The sequence below is a fragment of the Amblyomma mixtum genome, chromosome 2, assembly GCF_055824585.1.
Source record: "Amblyomma mixtum isolate Tamu chromosome 2, ASM5582458v1, whole genome shotgun sequence".
Classification (NCBI taxonomy): Eukaryota; Metazoa; Arthropoda; class Arachnida; order Ixodida; family Ixodidae; genus Amblyomma; species Amblyomma mixtum.
The window spans coordinates 283,661,581-283,683,202 of NC_143013.1; the positions used below are offsets into that span (position 1 = coordinate 283,661,581).

Genomic DNA, 21,622 nt, shown 5'->3' on the forward strand with positions numbered 1-21,622 from the left:
AAACATTCTGCGGCAATTTTTACACGGCCTCCGATTATTTCCGATACGCGGTGCCGACTGCTACTACTACGCCGACGAACTGAAAAACGTATGTTCCACCACTGCCGATTTTTTTTTCACGCCGCGATGCCTTTTTTTTTGTCTTTAGTAGAATCGCCTGTGTTCGTATGGAATGCGGCTCAGGCGTTTTACGTCGCGTCGTTGTCTACCACCGGGTAAACGACCAATTTTATCCCCCTTCTTTTTTTTCTTTTGTAAACTCGCAGTGTCTGCACGGGCCAGCGCAGCGAAGCGGAAGAGGTGAAATAAGTACAACGGGCTGCACTCATCTCGCCTGGTCCATGGCTGAAAACATGCAGCTGCAGACCTATTTTTCCGCCAGTTCCATAAATTTAATTAGGCCAGGCGGAAGCGCACAGCCGTTTCGAAACTGGAAGTTAGCCGCCATCTTTCAGATTGACGTCACGTTTCGCTTCCTGTAGGATTATAAAATAACATTAGTTGCAAAAGTTAGCGTAATCGCCGTGTCATTTACTGTGACGCAGTTTTAAATTTAACAGATATGTGGGCCCTCTTTTCGCAAAGCGACAAGTACTTTTTGCAATAATTCAAAAATAATTTGCAGTTTCATAAATTTTTTTGCTCCATAGATGACTCTACAATCTGTAAGGTGAATTTTAAGTCAGTAGTGATGTCATTTTAAAGTCTGGGTTGTACGTAGCATAGAGTTCCTGGTGTTTCATTTCATTTAGTTTTTTTTATCGCATCCCTCACGCGCTCGTGTTGCGCTCTGGCTCAGCGCTGTCTGCACTCTCCGTTCCCTCCCCCACTTGCTCTGCCGAGAGCGGCCGAATGTGGCTGTTGCAACCAAGCGGCCGGCGCTACTGTGCCTCTCCAGCTGAATGGTGCTGAGCTAGCTGAGCCATTAGCAGGACGAGCGACAGGCACTCGGCCACCATCGCCGACCGCAACAGTTCCGTCGAGCCAGCGACATGGCAAACGACTCGGAGAAGCGGGAGAGAATCGTCTACAAGCTGGTCTTGACCGGCGGTGAGTCGTACTTTATTGATCGACTACTCGTCTGGCACGCCGGCAGTAAGGGTTCAAGATCACGTGCAGCGCGTGTAGGTCATTGATGCTGTGCTCTCTGATCCGCACCCTCGCCGGGGTCGTAACGCGGCGACGAGGAAGACGTTCGCTGCGAACGCGTTAATCACTGTGCCTGGCCGCGGAAGTAACGAGACGAGTATGTTACATTCGAATAACGACCGGCTTCTTGCGTCGCGAGCATGCGCTCCACTGATATGGATGCTGCGACAGCCGCGCGCGCATGGACGCGCGGATGGTGCGCGTGCCAGCTAGGTTACGTCCTTGAAAGGATTATTCCGTACATGCGGCGTCGCACTGTTCGCCAGTATTGTCTTTCCGCGAGGAGGGGAAGCGCAGCCGCTGTCGCTTTGTTCTTGTCCTGTTTTGCGCGCGGCTTCGGCGCAGCGCGCGGAGCGAGATCACACATGCTGCGCGTGCTCATTGTGCGCGGCGCCACATGAAACGAGAGAAGTACGGCGCAGATCTCTACCGGTGTGCCTGGTAATCCGACCTTTTGCCGCAGCTAACGTGCAAACAGGAAGACGGGCGCCCGGAATCATGTTTCATTTTCCGGCAGTGCACTTCGATCGTGTCACGTTACTGGTGCGACTTCCGATCGCTACCAATGAAATAAAGAAAAAATTATAAGTAGGCCATAAATTATGACCAGATTTTTTTTATCATGTTGGCTGGCACCGAACAAGTCACGATTGTTTCCTGGAGGGGGGGCTTCATTAAAACGTCTTCAGATTGAGTACAGCTACAGCGCAACATATACTTCAGGAGCTGCGTCGCTTCTTCTGATATGGAACCTGAGTACTGTTTTAACTGGCTTTGACGCGCATAACCGTATTCTGAGGTATTTCTGATGTGACTGGCGGTGCGCAAATTCGGGGGTCTTTTATCCTGTTGTCTTGGTTTCATCCGCGTAATGGTGTCTGTAAGCGTCTTATCTCTCGTAACTCGTGGGAGCACCTTGAGCATCTTATCTTGAAAGCACTTTGTTCCAAGTCAAGACCTGGCGCAATGCAAATGATATAATATGGTAAGGGCACTCTGATAGCATTTTTAGAGGCCCTGCATGCTATCAGCCCCCCAGCTGAGACAGAGGATAAAAAAAAAAAAAAACACTTTTGAGATGTCATGGTCGTCTTGTTAAAGTTCCAAGCAGCAGATGCAACTTAATTGTCTTGGACACAGTGTAATTGTAGTACACGTCCTCGCACGGGGTTGCTCGCCATTTTACTGGGTGCCTAGCGACCTGGAAAACCCTGGAAGTCGGGGATTGTCAGGGAAATTTCGTGAACCTGGAGAAATCTAGAAATCTCGGAATTGTCAGGGATGCTATAAAAAAATTGACTAATTAAGTCAGGGAAAATGACTGGCTAAAGTTAACGTGATCATCTTCCATGAATTTTGCTTGATTTTAGCTTTCTCTTTCTTGTTAACCACTGCATATACCCTTGTGTCCTGTACTGCTTGTTGCACTGCTCACTAACTTTGGGCTTGTGCAGACCAAGGAATATAGCTACATTCAAGGATATTTTCCGCATGACAAGCCAGAGCCAGTTCTGTGCAGAATTTGCATACTTTCGCTGTGCCTCTGTGGCATCAAAATCATTGTTCTTCTGGAAGGCTTCCGTTCTTGGCCCCACCGATACTGTGCACGTGGGCCATGCAGCCACCATTTGTGGTTTGATCTATTGGGACAATGTCACAAAAAGCCGTTCCTTTTTGTGAAAATGATCTTGCACTCATCCTATTGTACTGGTGCTGTTGAAATGGTCATCTGAATGAACAATGCCGTGGCTTGTCAAAAGCTTGAATCTCTAGTAGCATAACTAGTAGTTATGGTGGGGTCATTTGGAAAATTTCCTGATCGTTTCTTGAACTTAAAGGGACACTGAGGAGAAATTGAAGTTGGCTTGCATCGACACAATACCAGCTCCTGATTACAAAAACGCCACTCATACCGACAACAACGCTCTTGTAACGTAGAAAAGAGCAAGAACCAAAATACAGGTATTGCCGCCACAGGCCAAACTCGCAAGTACAAGCGTGGTGACGTCATAGGACAAAACAATGTTGCTAGAACCAGTGGTTCTAGCAACGCTAGGACCCGTGAAGTCACGAATCACTGAGGCGCAGCCAATGCATGCGCAAATCTCCTTGACGTCGCCAGATGGCGCCACGTGCCCGGCAGCTACGCACGCGCCTGCAGCATCGGGACGAATCAGCGCCCTTTCATCGGCGGTAGGCGGGCTCCCAACAAGGTACACGGTATGCTAAAGGTGTCTATTTGCGAGAACTTCGTTGACGACTTCGACAACGGGATCGATCGTAACGCTGTCAAAACGCCGGTGCTAACGTAAGCGAAGCGACTGTAGTGACGGCCGCAATAGCCGATAGATGCCTTCAACGTGCGGCCGGCAGTAGCTTTCTTTTCGGCTGCTGCTAGGCCGCTCTGCTGGCCGCCAGAAATCACGGAGTCTGCGTTACGTCATGTACACGTCATGTTTCACGTCACTTAGTCCTGTGTCGTCATAAGAGAATCCCAAGTTTGAATCAGAGCGGCGCGAAAAACTTCTTCAACTTCGAATCCAAATTTCTTAGAAATAAATGTATCTTTCGCTGCCGGCCAAGTGGCGACAAAGCAATGAAATGCCAAACTATCTGATTTTACTATAAAAAAAAATATTGATAGTGCTCTCCTCACTGTTCCTTTAAGCTGTCCGTTGCTCTTAGGAAACCATACGTAATGCCATCGCACATGTCCACCACTCCACTTGTGTACACACATCAAAGCAGCATGAAAATTTGTAAACGCATTTTTAACAGACTTCCAAGTCTAATACCTGAAATCGCCCAGGCGCTGTTGTTTTGCTGAGAAGATAAAACCGTTGCCGTAATAACTGCGTTGATTGTTAGAATTGTGCCAGTGTTTATGAGCTATTATGGCCGGTGCTTGCAGTGTAGCGAAACTGATATTTGAGGGCAAATCATTCAATGTCCCGTCAAGATTGCTATGTTTCTGGCACCGTTTCTCAGTTGGAGTTGTGCCTTTAGGCATTGTGAGGGAGTGTGGAAAGGTTTGTCTCGCTTAAGGGCTCGCTCACATTCTAACCCAAGCTGCCACTCTTAATCCATTTTGCGAGCCATCTTGTGTTTCATAGCAATGTGCCATGCCATGACTCTCCAGTAGCAAGTTTCGCCTCATGACGCAATGGAGGTGAGGGCAGCCATATCAGCCACTATCAGGAAATATGCCTTTTTTGTGTATGGACCATGGGGAGCATCTATGCTTACGGAACATGTTGTACTGGTTACAGTGTTTCATGACAACACCCAACAGCTCTCTTGTCATATTGTCATAACTTTTTTTCTTGTGCTTTGAATGAACTGTACCCATGCTTCCCTTTATGTCATGCCTGATAGGCGTTACAAGGGATGATCAAGAGGAGTAAAATATTTGTGTGCAATAAGTCTATTTCTTTCTTGTTGTGTTTTGTAGAAATGCATTTAAAAAAAATTTAAACTACCTATGTTGGTATTTGAATGATTTGAAAATATTTGATTCTATTTCAAATTTTTATTCTAGTCTGCTTCAGAACCAAGCTTTTGTATTCACACACCATTTTTGGAAACATCCGATGCTCACTGAAAAAAAAAAAAAAAGAGAGTAGCCACTGTTATTGAAAAGCTGGAAGGGAAGAAGAAACAGTTAATATATAAATCACAGCTTGAAGCTGGACTTCATTCAGCAAAAAATAAGCTCTCTTGAGCAGAAAGCAAATCTGTTTTCAATGCAGCATTTGCAGTTTAAATAAATTGTTTTTGCTGCGACTGGTTTATGTATACTGTCCATTATCGTCAGCCAGACTACGTTGTTTTGCACCTTCGCTGGTCAGGGAATTTTGATTGACATAGTCGGGGAAAACATGGAAAAGTCAGGGAACTTGAAAAGGCTCGCTGGCCGGACACCTGTTTTATTTTGGCAAAAGTATTGCAGAAGAGAAAGACATAAACAGAGGCATGTGGCATGGTGTTGCCACATGTCATATTTGAAGCTCTGTCTGACCGGTTGACGTTTCAGTGGCCATCTGTTGGAACAAAGGTGAAATGTCGTATGAAGAAGTGCACACCTAAAAGGTCGAATACACAAATGATGCAGCTGCTTTAAGTTTTCACTTGCTGGGGTGCTGCTTCTATTTCTACTGCTCACATAGATGGGGGCTGTCGTACTCCTACTATGTGTTTTTCTATAGTATCCTTTGGGTTAATTTCTTTGGCCTTAAAAGAAATCTACTTGTTTGACGTTGTTTCTCATTATTTCTGCCTAAAGAACAGTGTGGTCATGTTCCACGTCTAAACTATTTCAGATGAGTGCTGCATATCCTTTGATAAATTTTTAACTGCAAGCTTCTTGCAAAGCAAGAACTTTGCTTAGATGTCAATTTCCAACTGTTTCCAAATTATTGATCAAGCTTGCTGTAGTCATTTCATCAGGTTGATCGTATATTACCGTCAGTCAAAGAATGTTGCTTAAACCTTTCAGATTCAATTTTTTGTTTCTATCAAAAATAAATATTCTTTCACCTAAATAGCATATTCAAGTCTCAAGAAAGATGACTTGTTAGTTTTCCAGCGCAAGATTCCATCATTTAATTTTTTACCAGGATGCATGAAATTTCGTACAAAGTGTCGTGATTGGTGAAAATAGCAGCATCAAACTGCCGGGATTTGTCAAAGGATCATGGAAACATTTTCTGTTGTGAAGATGAACTCATGGGAAACAGTTAATACCGGTGTCTAAATCTGTCTGAATGGCGGACAACATGCTACACCGCTCTCTATTTAAAGAAATATTATTTGTTGCATTGGCTGCATGGCATAAAAAACAATCCTATTTGCCACGTGAGGGATGCGAAATTTACTCACTTGGAATGTAAAAATTACTGCTAGGTGAATCACACTCGGAAGAAGCGGTGAGTTTATGAAGAGACGTAAAGGGTTTAAAGGGCTGACGTTAAAAATTGTTTCAAATGGTTATCACAGCACTGATGGTACTCACAGCTCATGGCACTCTTTTGAGGCTGCTTCATCCTGGCAGTAATCCTGCTCCATGCAATCGTAAAGATGAACTATTGTGAAATTGCATGCAGCTGCTCCTTGACATGCATTCATACGTTCATTTCCTGCAGGGCCCTGTAGCGGGAAAACAACAAGTCAAGCCAGATTATCGACGTTTTTTGAAAATATTGGCTGGAAGGTGTGTAGTTTTACACATTGTTTATGAAAACACACATCACTGTTATTGTTCACATAGCATAGTCCTTCTATAGTAGCAGCATACTTGTATTGTAAATGTTGAGAAATGTGAGAAAAGTTGTATCAGATGTAGGAACTAATATGTATTTTTGCGTTTAAAAAATTAGGCAAGCTGTTTTGCTCTGTGGTTTACATGAAATAGTTAATCTGCATGCTTTTCACTCTCATATCAACTTTCTCGTGCATTTTGTCTTGACACTAACTGGTGATAAGATTTGGCTCTTATACTCTTTGACTAATATGTGCACTGTAAAATGCAACATCGAAATGCAGCTCGGAAATAAGTTGTTTATTATATTAGTCTGTTTGATATGGCTTTTATTTAAAAGTACAACAAGCAAAATACTGGCACTTATTGCTTGGTAATAATGGAGTTCGTTTCTCCGTAAAAATTTGTTCACACACAAAAAAAAATGTGAGGGCCTAATTGCCATGCATTTTTACTGGCAGGTGTATCGTGTGCCGGAAGCTGCTACGGTTTTGTTTAGGTGAGAACCTTAACATTACAGGTGCTTCTTACTTTTCTTCTTTTTTTTATACTCATATCGATTGAACTGAACATGTTCTTTGTCATTGTTGTAGTGTTGGGCCCATACAAGCTGTGGACAACATGAAGTGTAATAGTATGCTGTCATTTCCAAGTTCACTTATTTAAACAGCTGATGTGCGTAATGTTTTAGTGGTCACGACATACATAAGCAAGTTGTTTTGCATCAATGTCACATCTAGGTCAGACTGTATAGTTTGTGTCGATGTTTAGTTTCGTTCATTTGCTTATGTGTCTGGGTATATGACATTTCAATCCAGAAGATGCGACTGTTTGCTCTGATGCATACATTAGCTGATCAGAGTGGGCTTCATCTGTCATTTGTTGGTGCTTGAATTGTTGCTGTTTTAATGAGTGATTCCTAGTAAAGCCTAGTATGCTGTTATGTAACTAAGCTTGCCTCGTCTGCTTAGCTGAAGACACATGCTGCAGAAATGCCTAAGTCCTGCTGTTGTTACGCCAACATAGTTTTCCTTTTCTTTGTTTTGTGGAGAGAGTTTAAAGGGCTATTGAGGGCAACTCTATAACTTGCGTTCAACGTGAAAATTTATAGTTTGTCTTCTTCTGGCTAAGTTGATGGTGTTCAGCAGTAAGTCTTATTTAATTATGATAAAAATGCATTTAGAAATATAAAGTTCCTCTGTTTTTCCCCCACCCGATTCAAACTCATGAGTCAGTAACGAAAAGGGCTGGTGGCAGTGATTCCTGTATTTTTTTTTTCTAGTTTATCAAAACCCTGTCTCAGGTGAAAATAGCATCTTTGTCATTAGAACGTGGTATAATACGTTGATGCAGACAAGCTTCAGTTTGTTCTCACTGTCCCTGTAAATATGTTTTTATCCATGCATTATGCTATAGGGCTCTTGTTGATATATTTTTTTTTCCTTTTAGCGGTGGTGTGCGGTTTCCTGACCTTACACCTGCTGAAGGTGAGCAAGTATTCAGATTAGTCTCTTCACTTTGCATTTATGCATAATTAATGTTCCGGAGCCCTCCACTACGGCGTCTCTCATAGCCTTAGTCGCTTTGGGACGTTAAACCCCATAAACCAAACCAAACCGATATCTAAGCCACCTTGGTGGCTCAGCAGTTGTGGTGCTCGGCTGCTGACCTGAAAGACACGGGTTCGATCTTGGCCATAGTCATCATATTTCAATGGAGGCGAAATGCTAGAGGCTTGTATACTGCGCAATTTCAGTGCACATTGGAGAATTTCAAGTGATCAAAATTATTCGGAGCCCTCCACTACGGTGCCCCTCATAGCAGGAGTTGCCTTGGGGAGTTGAACCGTATAAACCAACTAAATAACAAACAGGGATGTCTGATGGTAGCCATGCCTGCACTGAACAAGTAATTCTACAGGTGTTTTTCAGCAGCCCTGGTGCACCATCTTTTGTCGGCAGAGAGCTGCCTAATCGGATTTTCTTACGAATCTTGTTTTGTGTGAGAAATGATCTTTGATTGTACCGTGAGGCTAGCATTTCCTACTGTGCAAATTGTGCAAGTTTTGTATAGAGCTGATTGTTTAAGTAGTAGCATTATTTTAAGCATACAAATTGAAAGCACCTTTTATTTATTTATTTTTTGCTTGAAGTGTTGTTTTCTCAGTTATTTTGAGACGTAGTGGTTGCGGTATCGGTAGATTTGTGAACAGGTGCCCCATGTAAGAATTAAGCTGAAATTGGATTTCGACACAAGCATTATTTGGAAGAGTGGCACATAGCAGTAGTGCATGCAGAAAATCATAATTTTGATTGAAACCTTAAATGGCGAGAAAAGCTTTGGCCAAGTTAGCTGGTCAATTTGTTTCATGAAAGCATTTTGTGGCCGCTTATCAGTTGCTTTGCACTTGTCTCCTGAGATAAAGAGATTCATACATATCTGTTAGCTTAGCACAGCTGTTGACTGAAAATTGACTGAACGTTAAAGTGGGGGATTGTTCTTAATCCAGTCGCGGAGGTATGTAATTCCGTACATTTTGTTGCAGTTGAGAAGTTTCAAGAGAATCTCCTTATGACCATGATGTCCATGGAGGAGACCTACTTTGACTTGGCCAGGACCAGTACCAAGAACTGCCTCATTATCTGCGACCGTGGCACCATGGATGCTTCTGCATGTCAGTACCACACCTCTCTTCGAAACTGCCTTTTGGATTTCTGTCTCTGAATGAGGGGCAGAGCACTGCAGAGAATGGTTTAAAATCAGCAGCATTGCCTGTTCCAGGCATAAGTGCTTCTAAACTTAATACTATACTTGCATTGCACAAACTTGCATCATGACTGAGAGGCTTGTTCAGATCAGAACATTTCATCCATCCAGCATTTAACGTGGCTGGCAGTGTATTTACTACTAATGTAACGAGGTGATCTTAGGGGAAGAAAGTATTGCCTGTTTTATTTGCTAAGAGAAAAACTCTCATAGTAGCTGAGAATTTATTGCTTCATTGGACTGCACATTCTTCATTGTTAACTCTGGCAGCCTGTTTTGTATGTGTCACATTCTTTCACCATGAGCAGCACAACATAAATGACTGGTACACGTGTGCATATAAGTAGTTGCATAAAACCTTTCATTAATCGAATCAGTGCAAGCAGCTTTCTTTTAAAATCTTGTCTTTGGCTGCCTTTAAGTTGCTTATTTAGGTTATGTCTCTATTTACACTAATATGATCGCCCGAGTATTTTTCTGAAAACTGCACTCCAGCCATCGGTCACCACGATAGACCTGGAGAGTGTATTCTCAGTGGGAAATTTCTTATTCTGCAGTTGTCAACAAAGACATTTGGGAGAAGATTGTCAAAGCTCATGGCTGGCACACAGTTGACCTGAGGGACAATCGCTACAACCAGATTGTTCACCTGGTGAGTTAGGTGCCTGTGTGACAAAGCTCTGCTGTAACTGTCAACTTGCAAAAACAGAGAACTGGAGCCCACTTGACTCTAGGTGATATTTCTAACTGGGAGCTTTCATTAGCTTTTTTAGGCCCTCTTTCATTCCCCCCCCCCCCCCCCCTTTTTTTTTAAAAAACAATCTCTAACCTGTTTCTATGCTATGCATTACAGGTATCGGCCGCCAATGGAGCAGAGGAGTTTTACAACACGGAAGACAACAATTGTCGCACAGAAGGCATCGAGCTGGCACGGGAGCGAGACAAACTGGCAGCTCAGGTTGGCTTTGTGACTTTCCTGTCTGTTTTATCCTGGTGCATTTGTGGCTTTTCATGCTGCAGCAATACACCTGTGTGAATTGCTAGAACAGTGTCCATACACCCTAATACTACATGAAATGAAGAGTGCATTTGTTGGACTTTTTTTCTCCTTGAAAAAATGAGGTCAGAATGGTTCTCCTGTGTAAAATTTTTCTTTTTATAGCTTTTGTTTTGTGGAAGATAATTTCTTTTTTATGTTAGCTACCTGTACTGATATTTGAAAAAATTTGATCTACACATTTTTTGTATTTGCTTCACAACCAAAACTTTGATATTTGTACGCCTCTGCTCTTCCTTGTTCAGCAGACCATTCATGCTTAGTGAGACACTTTTGTGCTGTCTGAACACGAGTTAATGAGCATTTTAAATAGTCAATTCATTATGCAAGTCTCCCTCTCTCTCTCTCTCTGTTCGTACACACGCACACACACACACACTGTTGAGAATTTAATTGCAGCAGTGTGCACTTTTCGAGCGCTGGTTATCTTTTTTTGGCTTGCAGGCATGGATTGGCCACCCATACATGGACGTCATTGACAATTCCACAGACTTTAACGCCAAAGTGCGCCGGTTGATAGAGGTAATGCTTCTGCTTTGAGCGCAAGGTTGTAGCTCTGTATACCCCGCAGCGCTTGAGTTCACTCTAAGTGGATGCTTGTTCTGATTTGATTTTTTTATTCACAGTGTGTGTGCCGACGAGTTGGTGTCGAGGTTGGAGACCGGCTAGCTACCAACAGCCACAAGGTCAAGTTCCTTGTGAGCGCCATGCCACCAGACAGTGTAAGCTTGGCATGTATACCTCAGTCAGTCAACAAGTCAGTTAATCTGTATGCGCTCACAGAAAATATAGGTAGGCATAATTATAAACGGGTAACCACAGGCCATTTCTGTGGTTGCCTTGGAACTATAGATGTGCAGCACTAAAACTAGGCAAGGAGGGATCAGAGATGAAGTCCCTCATGTCGTAAAGACTTTTTCTTCCTCGTGCACCCACTTTCACGCAGTTTTAATTATGAACAGGCTACCCAAAACAGTCTTGTTGAATTTTTGAAGCTGCAAAATGTTCCTACATTACCTTGCATCTGGTTACCTAGTGGGACACCATGTTGTCATTTGTTTACTTGTTTATTTGATACTGCTTACTGCCTCTTTTCAGTCCAGGCAGGAGTGAGTACATAACCAAAATCAAGTAGTGTGCACTACAAACAAAAATTTTGGTGTCACTGCATTGAAACGGCTGCTTACCAATACTAGTTTCGTTCCTCACTGCTGGGTTTTTTATCTCCACTGAGAATTTTTTTTTTTTTTTGTAAAGTGCACCTGCAAACTTATATTTTCGACCTCCTACAAAGACCACAATTTTTACATTCTAGGAGTGTTTTAGCTTGGTGTCATTACACATTTTTAAGAAGACTGGAGTTTTGAGTACATCCTTGTTTGCAGCCAACGGAAAGCCCAGTCATGCTTGCGGTGTTGGAAAAAAACTTATACATAATGTTTGAGAATGTAATGGTTGTTAACAGGTTTCCTGGGCTGATTTGTAGCTTGCCTTGTGATGGCCTTGCATTCTGTTAGAGTAGTTTGGCATTTTTTTTTTTTTTACCCTTAAATATCGACCACCGCTGTTCTCTCTTCCTCAGGCATTTCCCTCCTATCAAGACTTTGATGTTGTCCATGACTACCTCATCACTTCGAATCCCAAAGCGCAGTCTCGCCTCCGAAAAAGGGGACAGAATAGTGAGTCCTTATTTGTTGAAACTTATGATTGATCATTGTTGAGCTTGCCAAAAATCTATCATAAAATCTTGACCCTTTGCTCCTTGTTGCAAGTCCTTTCTTGAAATGACATGTGCAGTGTGACAAAAATTGCAAGCTAGAAAGACCAATTGTTTTTGTCACCTTATATGCCCTGAGTACTTTGCTTCAGGACCTGAGCCGTCCATTTCCTTTTGTGCCTCCTTTCAGATTGCTGGAGCTACATGCATACGATACGGAAGAGTGATATTAACAGCCAGACCATCGAGCTGAAGCGTCAGATCACCCACAGGGACTACATCGTGAGCACCAGTTATTTTATTTTTCTTGCATGTGATTTGGGCAGTTCTTGTTCTGTCTTTGTCACTATATGCGCACAAAGAAAATACTGCACTGTTATTTGACAGTAGTTGATAATTACTGTAATTAATGTATGTGGTCAGATATATAATCTATTCGTGGTTAGCGACCTTTGTATTTATCTCTACAATACAAAAAAGAAAACACCTTTTCCTGTGTACGGCACGTTTGGTCACACTCAAGTTTTTCACCGGTGTTTTGCTTGCTCTGTATAGTAACTCTGTGTTGTAAAGTGTTATGTGTCATTACTTCTGCGGTTGATGCAGTATAAATGAAGAGCTTTCATTGGCTGCGCTCTGGCATTAGAACTTAACGTAGAGAACTGGTGTCGCCATCTTGTGCGAAGGGACAGAACCGGCCATGCAGGAGTACTCATTCCACTTTCACTGAATGTGGTGACACTAGTCCACCCAAGACAGCTGAGCACAGATTTGCAAGAATCAAGTTTGAGAACAATCAATTATCAAGCAGTATTGGAAACTGATATTTAGAAAGCTGTCATTACAAGCGTGCATGCTACTGCATAGGAAGGAAGACAATAAGATTGTCTCGTTTAAGCCAGACCAGTGGGATGTGCGAGAGCTGCCAGTAGTATACTGGATGGCTGACATGAAAGGACACTAAGGACAAATTGAAGTTAGCCTGTATAGGTAGAGTACTGTCTTCTAACCATACAGAGATCACTCTCTACAAAAATGGAGGTTTTATAAGCTAGAAAAGACAAAAAAACGAAATACATACATTGGTGATCATAAACGGCTGATTTGGCATGTACAGTCAAACCCCGTTACAACGAACTTCAGGGGACCGCGGGAAAACGTTCGTTATTCTGAAAGGTCGTTATAGTGAAAGCCCAAAAATTAGCCATAACAATAGCATTACAGTAACGCAAACGTCCTACCTTTGAAACGGTACCTCCTTGAACTCGTTTCTCACACAATGCACACGTGATCGTCGGACAAGGCACATTTATTTGAAATAGTCCGTGATCGTCTTCTGACGGGTGCAGCAGAGACTCTGCAGAACGAACGATTCCAGACCGTCCGCATTCTTATGCACGCCTTCGGTCGCTGTGCCGCTTTTGGCTATAAATATGCGGAGTTTTCGCAAGTAGTCCAACGCATCTGTGGCCGACACGGACTCATCGCGGTCTTCGGGTGCTGCCGTAACGTCATCGTCCATGTCGTCGCTGCATTCCTCATCTTGAGTCGCCGTGCCCTGGACGCTCTGCAGTATGTCACCAGTGGTAAGCTCCGCTGAGGTCCACGTCGCCTCGTCACACTGGACATAGTCGTCAAATGTGACTGAAGGATCGACGGCTAGCTGCTCGGCCACCTCGCTCCAAAGCTCGCTCGAACTGTCCTCCACTGCCGGTTCATCGGTTTGTGGTTGGCCATCTGTGATCGTCAGGCCGGCCTTCTTCCAGCAGTTTTGGATGGTGGTGGACGTGACGCTCCACCATGCGCCTGTCAGCATTTCCGCAGCCTGTAGGACGTTGATGGCTGTCGAGCGCTGCAGGCGCAGGTTGATGAGCAGCTGCTGAACAAGGCGCTTCCGGAAGTGCGACTTCACGCTCCTTATTATTCCTTGGTCCAGTGGCTGAAGTACTGACGTGCAGTTCGGCGGCAGATACTCGAGACGCACATTCGTGAGCCGTATGTTGACAATGTGCGCCGAGCAATTGTCGACAATCATCAAAATGTGCCTCCCCTCCTTCCTCATCTTCTCGTTTACCGTCAGCAGCCACTCGGAAAAGAGCTCGCGGGTCATCCACGCACGCTGATTCGCCCTATAATGGCACGGCAGCGACACTACATTTTTCATGCAGCGCGGCTTCGAAAACCTCCCGATCACCAGAGGCTTCAACTTTTCAGTGCCATCTGCATTGCAGCAATACAGCACGGTGACGCGAAGCTTCGACTTTTTGCCGCCTCTGCACTGTTCTCCTTTAAAATGCATTGTCTTGTCCGGGAGCAGCTGATAAAAGCAGGCAGTCTCGTCTGCATTAAAAACATTAGCTGCTGCGTAAGACTTGACCAGTTCGTGGAAGCTTTCCTCCCTCCACGTGGCTGCTGCTGCTTCATCTGCTGCCTTCTCCTCGCCAGACACAGACTGCCAGGTTACGCCGTTTCGTTGGCGAAAACGGTGGAGCCAGCCAGAAGACGCTTCGAAGCCGGTAACCTCAAGAATTGCAGCGAACTGCCGCGCCTTCTCCTGCAGCATTGGGCCTGACACGGGCACATTCTGTGCTCTCACGTCTTTAAACCAAGTCAGCACTGCTGCGTCAATATTCTGGAAATCGCCAAGCCGCAGTCGCTTCCTTGATGGGGTAAGCTGAGATTCTTGCTGGTGCCTAAAGATTTTCTCTTTATCTTTGAGAATCGTGGCGATCGTCGACCGCGCCACTCCACGTTCTTTAGCCACGACGGATTGCTTCTTCCCGTCTTCTATCTCGCGAAGAATGCCTACTTTCTCACTCAAAGAAAACTGCTTTCGCTTCTTCCGCGTGGTTGGAGTTGTTGAGCTCATGGCAACGCGATCGCCCGCACGCACTTCGAACACAATAAAAACCAGAAGAAAAACAAGATGGACAGGCCTGACACGGGTGACAGCACGCGAACAACTGAAAAAACAAGCAAGAAAAACGCGATGCGTACCGCAACGGAGAAGGAAAAAAAAAGTCTCCGCCCGCATGTTTCTCCTCCCGCGCCGTTTCAGGTTTTTGCGGGAAGCAAGTTGCAAGGCGCCTGCTCTTCGCGCTGCGTCGTCTGCTAGCTTGGAGCTCCGGCTGCCGTGACGGATACACTGAAATCTAAGAATCCTCGCATTTTGGGATATGAGTTCGTAGTACTGAGGTGTTGTTAAGATGACATGGAAATTAAATAACGATCGTTATTCTGAAATGTTCGTTATTCTGAAGTTCGTAGTAGTGAAATATTTTTACATTTGAAACTATAAGCAGTCGGCGTGGGATTTCTTAAAAGTTCGTTAATCTGAAATGTTCGTTAATGTGGTGTTCGTTGTAACGGGATTTGACTGTAAAATGCATGCATTGGCAGCAGTTTTTTGTTTGGATCCGAAAGGCTATGCTACGCCTTCTTTCACTTCAAAGCAGTAGCAACCAGTCTTTTTCGGTAAGGGTGCCACAAGTTTGAATTGACTGGTCGGAAGATTTTAACATAAAATTTTCTCTGGGATCAATGCATCTTTTGCAGCAGGGACAAGCATCAACATACCCATAAAGAGCCAAAGAACCAATTTTTACTGATAACAGTCACAGTAATTGCATGGAGTAGTCCTCGGTGCCCTTTAAAAAGCCTTGTGCTAGTAATTTCCACTGCGCCACGTGTAAGGAGATTGAGAAGTTTTTACAAGACTGTAAAAGTTCATTGCTTATTACACTCTATTTTGCATTCTCCAATGGAACCTATTCAATGTCTCTTGCAGAACATGTTGGCTCAGCGGAATGACTCTCACTACACGGTGTACAAAGTGCGCCGCTGCTTTCTGTGGAACCACATGTACTTCCAGTTGGACATCTACAAGAAGCCTTGCCACTCCAGGTATGAATTGATCACTGTGGTTTCTCATGGTGAACACGGGTTGAAAGTTTCAAGGGGCTCTGAAAGAGGCTCTGATAAAGTTGCGGTATGCCTCTGGTGTGAAAGGACGCTCCTCTAGCAAATTTTTTTTATGCGTTTTGTACCTTTCTCTATCCTCTCGTCACTTCTTGCACGCTGGAAGGTCGGCACTCCTCCGCCGGCCCCACCTCCGGGGGTGGAACTTTCTGATCCGTTGGAGCTACGTCACTTATTGGCCGCTGCCATGGTAGCTACCTGACATCTGAAAGAATCTAACCAGTAACCATCTCTGAACTGGCACACGCATGAGCGGCGCAAGGAAAGAGGGTGCAAGCATGAAAAAGTCACCAGAGAGGGTTTGCCCACTTTCACTTGTGACTGTGGGTTCTCCGCTGCACGTAGAAGTGTATCATTAAGTGTATCATTTGTCTCAGATGTTCATGACACCACGGTGCAGTGATTGAGCGAGTTGATGTGCTCTCCTCGGAAGGCATTCAGAGCCCCTTTCACAGCCTTTTTAATTTTAAGCATGCTTACTTGAAGCTATGCAGTTCCTTAACAAATTGTAGCAGTGTGGTAGACTGGAACTCGCTTTATTTGAAACATCTGGCTAAATCAAGCTTTCGCTTTGGTCCTCTCAACATCAGGTGTATCATGCATTGTGCGTTTAGATACAATGAAGCCATGCTCTGGAAAGTAGGTGTAGTGCACATTGTTCATTTATGTGTACGACTGGCACGTAACCAGTGCTGAGAAATGCTTAATTACATTGCAGTGCATGATCTAGCTTGCTGACGCTATCGAACATTACTTGACTTGAAGGTGCTTTGTATTCACTGTAAGCATTGCTCGTGGTTATAAGTGATGAGTCTGCGTGTTGTATCTGTTCACCACAATTAGTTGAAGTCGTCAAGAATATTAAGTACAGCTTAATTACATGGATTGAGTATGCAAAATAGAAGACGTCGCTTAAATTTGACAGAACTGCAGTTCGAATCGCATGCATGCTTTGCCATCAATGTCATTACTGGCTGAGTACACGTCGGCTTTGCAGTTACAAAAATGCTGACAGGAGCAGCTCTTCTGGAGCTTGGAGAGTGAAAAAGGAGCTGCAGCAGCAAACTGTGCACGCACTAAATGTGGAAATACTTTGCTCCCTTTTGTCATTGGTAGATGCGACGGGCTGATGCTGCTCGAGGCATACACGACACACAGCTCGGAGGAGCTCAAGGAACTGTTGCCGCCGTTCCTCGACATTTGCAAGGATGTGACCAGCGACCCCAACTACTCGATGTTCTGCCTCTCATACAAGGGGGACAAGCCGCCGACACCCATCTTCAACTGCATAGCTAACGGACACCGGGGACCCGTCGGCAACCCGCTGTGCTCTAACAGCGTGAGTCCCGCCACATGCTTCACCCCGAGCAATACCAGCATGGGTGGGGCGAACACTCCCTTGTAGTGGGGCAAGGGGTCGCCTTTTCAGGACTCGCGTTTTATCTTTCCCTTCCGTTCACTTCTTTTCTGTACTGGCAAGACGAACACGGGGCATTACTCGCACGACTTACATAGGTGCACCTTTTGCCGGCAGTGCGGGTGGACTTCCGGTGACTTTCTAGTTGTCCATCTTTGTAGCCGATGACTTTTGGTAATTAACCACTTCAAAGTGGAGCACTTTTATCAAAAGTTAAAGTGCCACCACTGGCTCCCGATCTCTTGGCAAATGGTGCACCAATTTGTAGATTGGACTTTGCAGCAAACTGGTATCTGTTGTATCTTCCTAGCTTGCATTGTCGCCTACTAATCATAAAGATCTTTTTTTCTTGTAGAGCACTTTCTGGCGTTTGTTTCCGATTCATAAGCATTGATACCTCTGGAACTGGGCTGATCTTGCGCAGATGTTTGGGACTGCTGCTAAAGTGAATGTTTCTCACCCTACTGCGGGAGGGGGTCCCTAATGCCTTGTATCTTCCTTGCTGCCATTATTTTTGCCACACGTGGTGGGTAGCACCTTTACTGCATGTAATTGCGCCTTCACCAAGTTTTAGTTGGTCCTTGCATTTATTGTTATACATTTAATGGTGTACTGCTTTTATGATTTAAGCACTCGTTGGGAGCTTGACGTTTTTTTCAGACTTGGATGCCTTTGCCTGCAAAGTATGGATACTGGAGAATGTGACATATTGTACTTATTGTTTCATTAGCTATTCGGTAGGTGAGTGTTGATAAGCTGGTCCCGTTGTTTTGTCTACTTAGATGCCTTTCTCAGTGCAAGCTGTTAGAAGAGTCCTGATGCGCTTTACGTGATTGTGTTTAGCAGAAAGCACTTTAGTGCTAGGGAGTTCTGGACAAAGGATGTGTCATATTGTTACTGTTATTATAATCAGAATGGCCAACGGTAGTAGCGCGCATGCTGCTCCTGTAGGGGCCCGATAGTTTAACTGCCGACATATGCTTTGCTCTGGTGCTTTGTTTCTCATCGAGTTTGCATGCGGTGTAAATGTGTTAAGCACTGTCGTTGGGCAAATGGCACTCGATTTGTGCACCTCGTTTTCACTGTATTTGCCGTGAAACACACGGGCATGTTTTGTTGCCTTTGAGACGTTAAAGTTACGTTCACCTGTGTGTATTGTTTTCCTTTTTTTGTTATATTTCTTGTTAGGACCATTGTGGAGCAACTGTGATGCAGATAGCTAGGCTTGCGTGTTTGGAAACTGTGCAGTGGTTTCTTGGGTCACTGGCTCTGAGAGACAGTTTGTCACTGGGTGTGAAACAATGCATTCCCACTTTTGTGGCTGTGTGCTTACGTTTTGAGTTCTATTGATGTATCGACCATTTTACTATAATGCTGTTCAATGCCTGGCCAGTGTGTCCAGAGCTTTCAGAGCTGGTGGATCTTTTCAGTTAGTGACAGAAAAAAGATTGTGCTGCAAAATAGCCAGCGCGTTAGGTTTTGTTCCCTAGTTGCATGGTTTCCTATTACCTTGCCTTAAGGTCTTTTTCAGAGACATGCAACTGTTGCCGTGCCTTACCTTTCATCATTAGTTTTTTGTTACATTGTTTTAGGGCAAGACTGTTGGAGAAGTGTGTGCACAGATGAACTATATTTAGACCTATATGCGCTTTACCTTGGGAAAGTGATACGAAGAGTGAGAACTAATTTTTGATGGCGAGTGTACTTGGCGCATCGAGACGTTATAGAACCTCTAGCTGCTTCTCACGTTACTTTGTTTTACCCCCACTTTTGAGTACTGTGCGGCAATTGTTGTTTCTAGTCTAACCCACCCACCGAGTATGATTGTGGCATTGAGTTGATTTTGACAAGCCAGCCAGATCTGATAGTAAGTTCCTGATCATTTGAAGTACTTTGATCTGACATGTTCATTTCTTCTTAATGGCACTAGCCATGTGTAGGGCATGATGTTTAAAATTGCTCTGAATCTTACGTTTGCTGAGTTTTCTCAGTCTGTACTCTGCCAGCCGCAGAGATCTGATCTTCGATCTGGGCGAGTTTATACACTATTGGGTCAGTGTCATTTTACCCATCGTCGTGTTCTTACCGATTGGGTGACGCTTTGTGCTGGAGCATCACACATCATGTCCGTTTCACATGTGTGAGTAGCATTTAAAGGGCGCCGGACGCTAGCCTACGTACCCTGAGAAAAGTGGTTCAATGAAATATGCTGCTCCGTGGATGCATTTAAGATCAATATTCTAATCAGTCACTTTTATTTTAATGCTTTTTTTTGTCTAGTGCAGGTCTGAGCTGTCTCAGCATTGGCTTCTGTGTTTTTTTTGTGAACCTCTTGGTTTATTGTCAGATGTTCTAGATCTCCATTTGTGCTGGGATGTGCCATGTATGACTGTCCTGTGTTGTGATAGCAAACAAAGGAGTCATTTTCCTAATTACTAGTGCACAGAATATTATTGGGCATGCCTTTGGAGTTGAACATCATTCTAATTGGTTGTGAAGTCTTCATTGGTTGTTGTCTCGAATGCCTAATTTTGTGGGCGATATGCTGGCATTGGTGAATAAATGAAGTGAACCAAGTGCGCTGTACTGTTTCGATCATTTTTTTTTTCATGCATGATTACCCGTTCCACAGGTAAGGACAGTAGTGGCTTTCAGACAATGACAAATATTCTACTACTTTACTGTATTCTTGTTTTCGGAGTTTTAGGCTTGGAAGCTCTTTTGCAGCTGTGTAGCCTCCAAACTTCTGCCCTTTTCATGCTTTCCTTGCTGCATATACAGAGCTGTGCATTATAGCTCTTGTAATATATACATTTTTTTGGTTTTCGTTTTATCTTCAAAGGGAGGCTTAAAGTCAGCCAGTGTATATTTTGGCACCATGGCCAGTTATGCTGATATTATCAGAGGCTAAGAACTCAGGCAAGTTCAGTAAAATCTTTTTGTGGAGGAGAATTATGTCCTCCTGTCAAAGACACCCTGGCCCCCGCCATGGCGAATACTTTTAGCACTGCCACGCAAGAATTGAACTGTCGTTTAAGGAGCAAACCATGCAGCAGTATTGCACACAAAGTTTTTATGAGGTGTTGGTACACGGGAGTGGTATCTCTCTGCAATCTATGAAATTTGCAGAACAGTCTATGACCACGGGCAGTAGGGTTTCAAAAATCTGCAAGTTGCGCACTGCAGAACTTGTGCTTTCATTGCATTTTTTGGTAAAACTGCATTTGTATTGAAGCAAAAATGTGTCACTCTATTAGCAGCTGTTGGAGAGTCAATTTCTCACAGGTGTGCATTAGAATAAACCTTTTAACTGTAGATTTAGCTATGAAAGAGTGTCCGTCACTTTATGACACTTGTGTGCATTTGTGTGTACGTACTCGATGCATTAGCTTTGGATATTGCTATGTGTTGTCAAAATTTATCGGAATGGCAATGTGCATTTGTGCATTTTCATGTTCAGCAGTGGATGACGTGTTTTCACTTGGGCACCAAGTTTTTGAAGATGCAGTATGTTTGACACCACAAACCTCCATTGTGCTCTCGGAAATCGTGGAAAAGGTGCCATTTATTTTGCCTGTGAAGTCTCACTATATGCCGAGAGTACACTCTATGTACTATGTAAAGTATTTGTATTTTTTGTAGTTTCATGTTTCGACCTTTGCGTGCAAATTTACATGGCAGTATATTCATGCGATCTGTATTGCTAGTAACTAGCCCATTGCACCCCAATAGCTGCATCCTGCATATGAGGAACGAATCCCTTATTTTGGCCAGGTACCGCGCAAAATGGTCTTAAATTTTCTTGGGCTGATTAGAAAGAAGTGTAGTGCACTCATGTAGTTTTGCATAGGTTGAGAGAAACTGGGAGCACACAAATGGAGTTTCTCAAGGAGCTTGTAAAAGGAATGATATTGACCCATCCGGGGAGTGTCTGGAACAACACAGTCGTCAGGTTGTGCTAAATCAGATATCTAGGTATTGAAATCTACCATGTTAATTTATTCAAATGCAGGTTGAATTTCTCTCTAATGAACTGACCAGCAGTTAATACTGTAACAAGTGAAGGCGGGCTAGTTGGTGGTTGAAAATGGAGTGCATATTGCAACCGCGCATAACGACGCAGGACGAAGAGAGGAAAGCACAGCACAAGGCGCGGAACTTCAACTAAGGTTTACTACAAGGAAAACCACATTTATACAGGAACCCGTAATCACACATGATAAACAGCAGAAACCATCAAATAACACAGGCATGTGTGGCACAAGTTAGCATCTAGATAGT

General features: G+C 43.9%; 1 protein-coding gene across 2 annotated transcripts; it reads left to right on the plus strand.

Moving 5' to 3' along the window:
* The first annotated feature begins 739 nt into the window (after positions 1–739).
* On the plus strand, positions 740–19,918 carry Ttd14 (TRPL translocation defect 14). 2 transcript variants are annotated; one of them, XM_089574223.1, is made up of 13 exons: positions 740–1,050; positions 6,291–6,358; positions 6,868–6,905; positions 7,856–7,893; positions 8,952–9,080; positions 9,730–9,824; positions 10,026–10,130; positions 10,674–10,751; positions 10,856–10,951; positions 11,812–11,908; positions 12,137–12,228; positions 15,734–15,849; positions 17,041–19,918. In XM_089574223.1, exons 1-13 carry the CDS (start codon positions 993–995, stop codon positions 17,327–17,329), a joined length of 1,299 nt encoding a protein of 432 aa, XP_089430349.1. In that variant the 5' UTR covers positions 740–992; the 3' UTR covers positions 17,330–19,918. The 2 variants fall into 2 exon arrangements, with proteins under 2 accessions (XP_089430349.1, XP_089430350.1); XM_089574224.1 differs by lacking the exon at positions 6,868–6,905 and having other exon boundaries at positions 1,007–1,050.
* Positions 19,919–21,622: the final 1,704 nt, after the last annotated feature.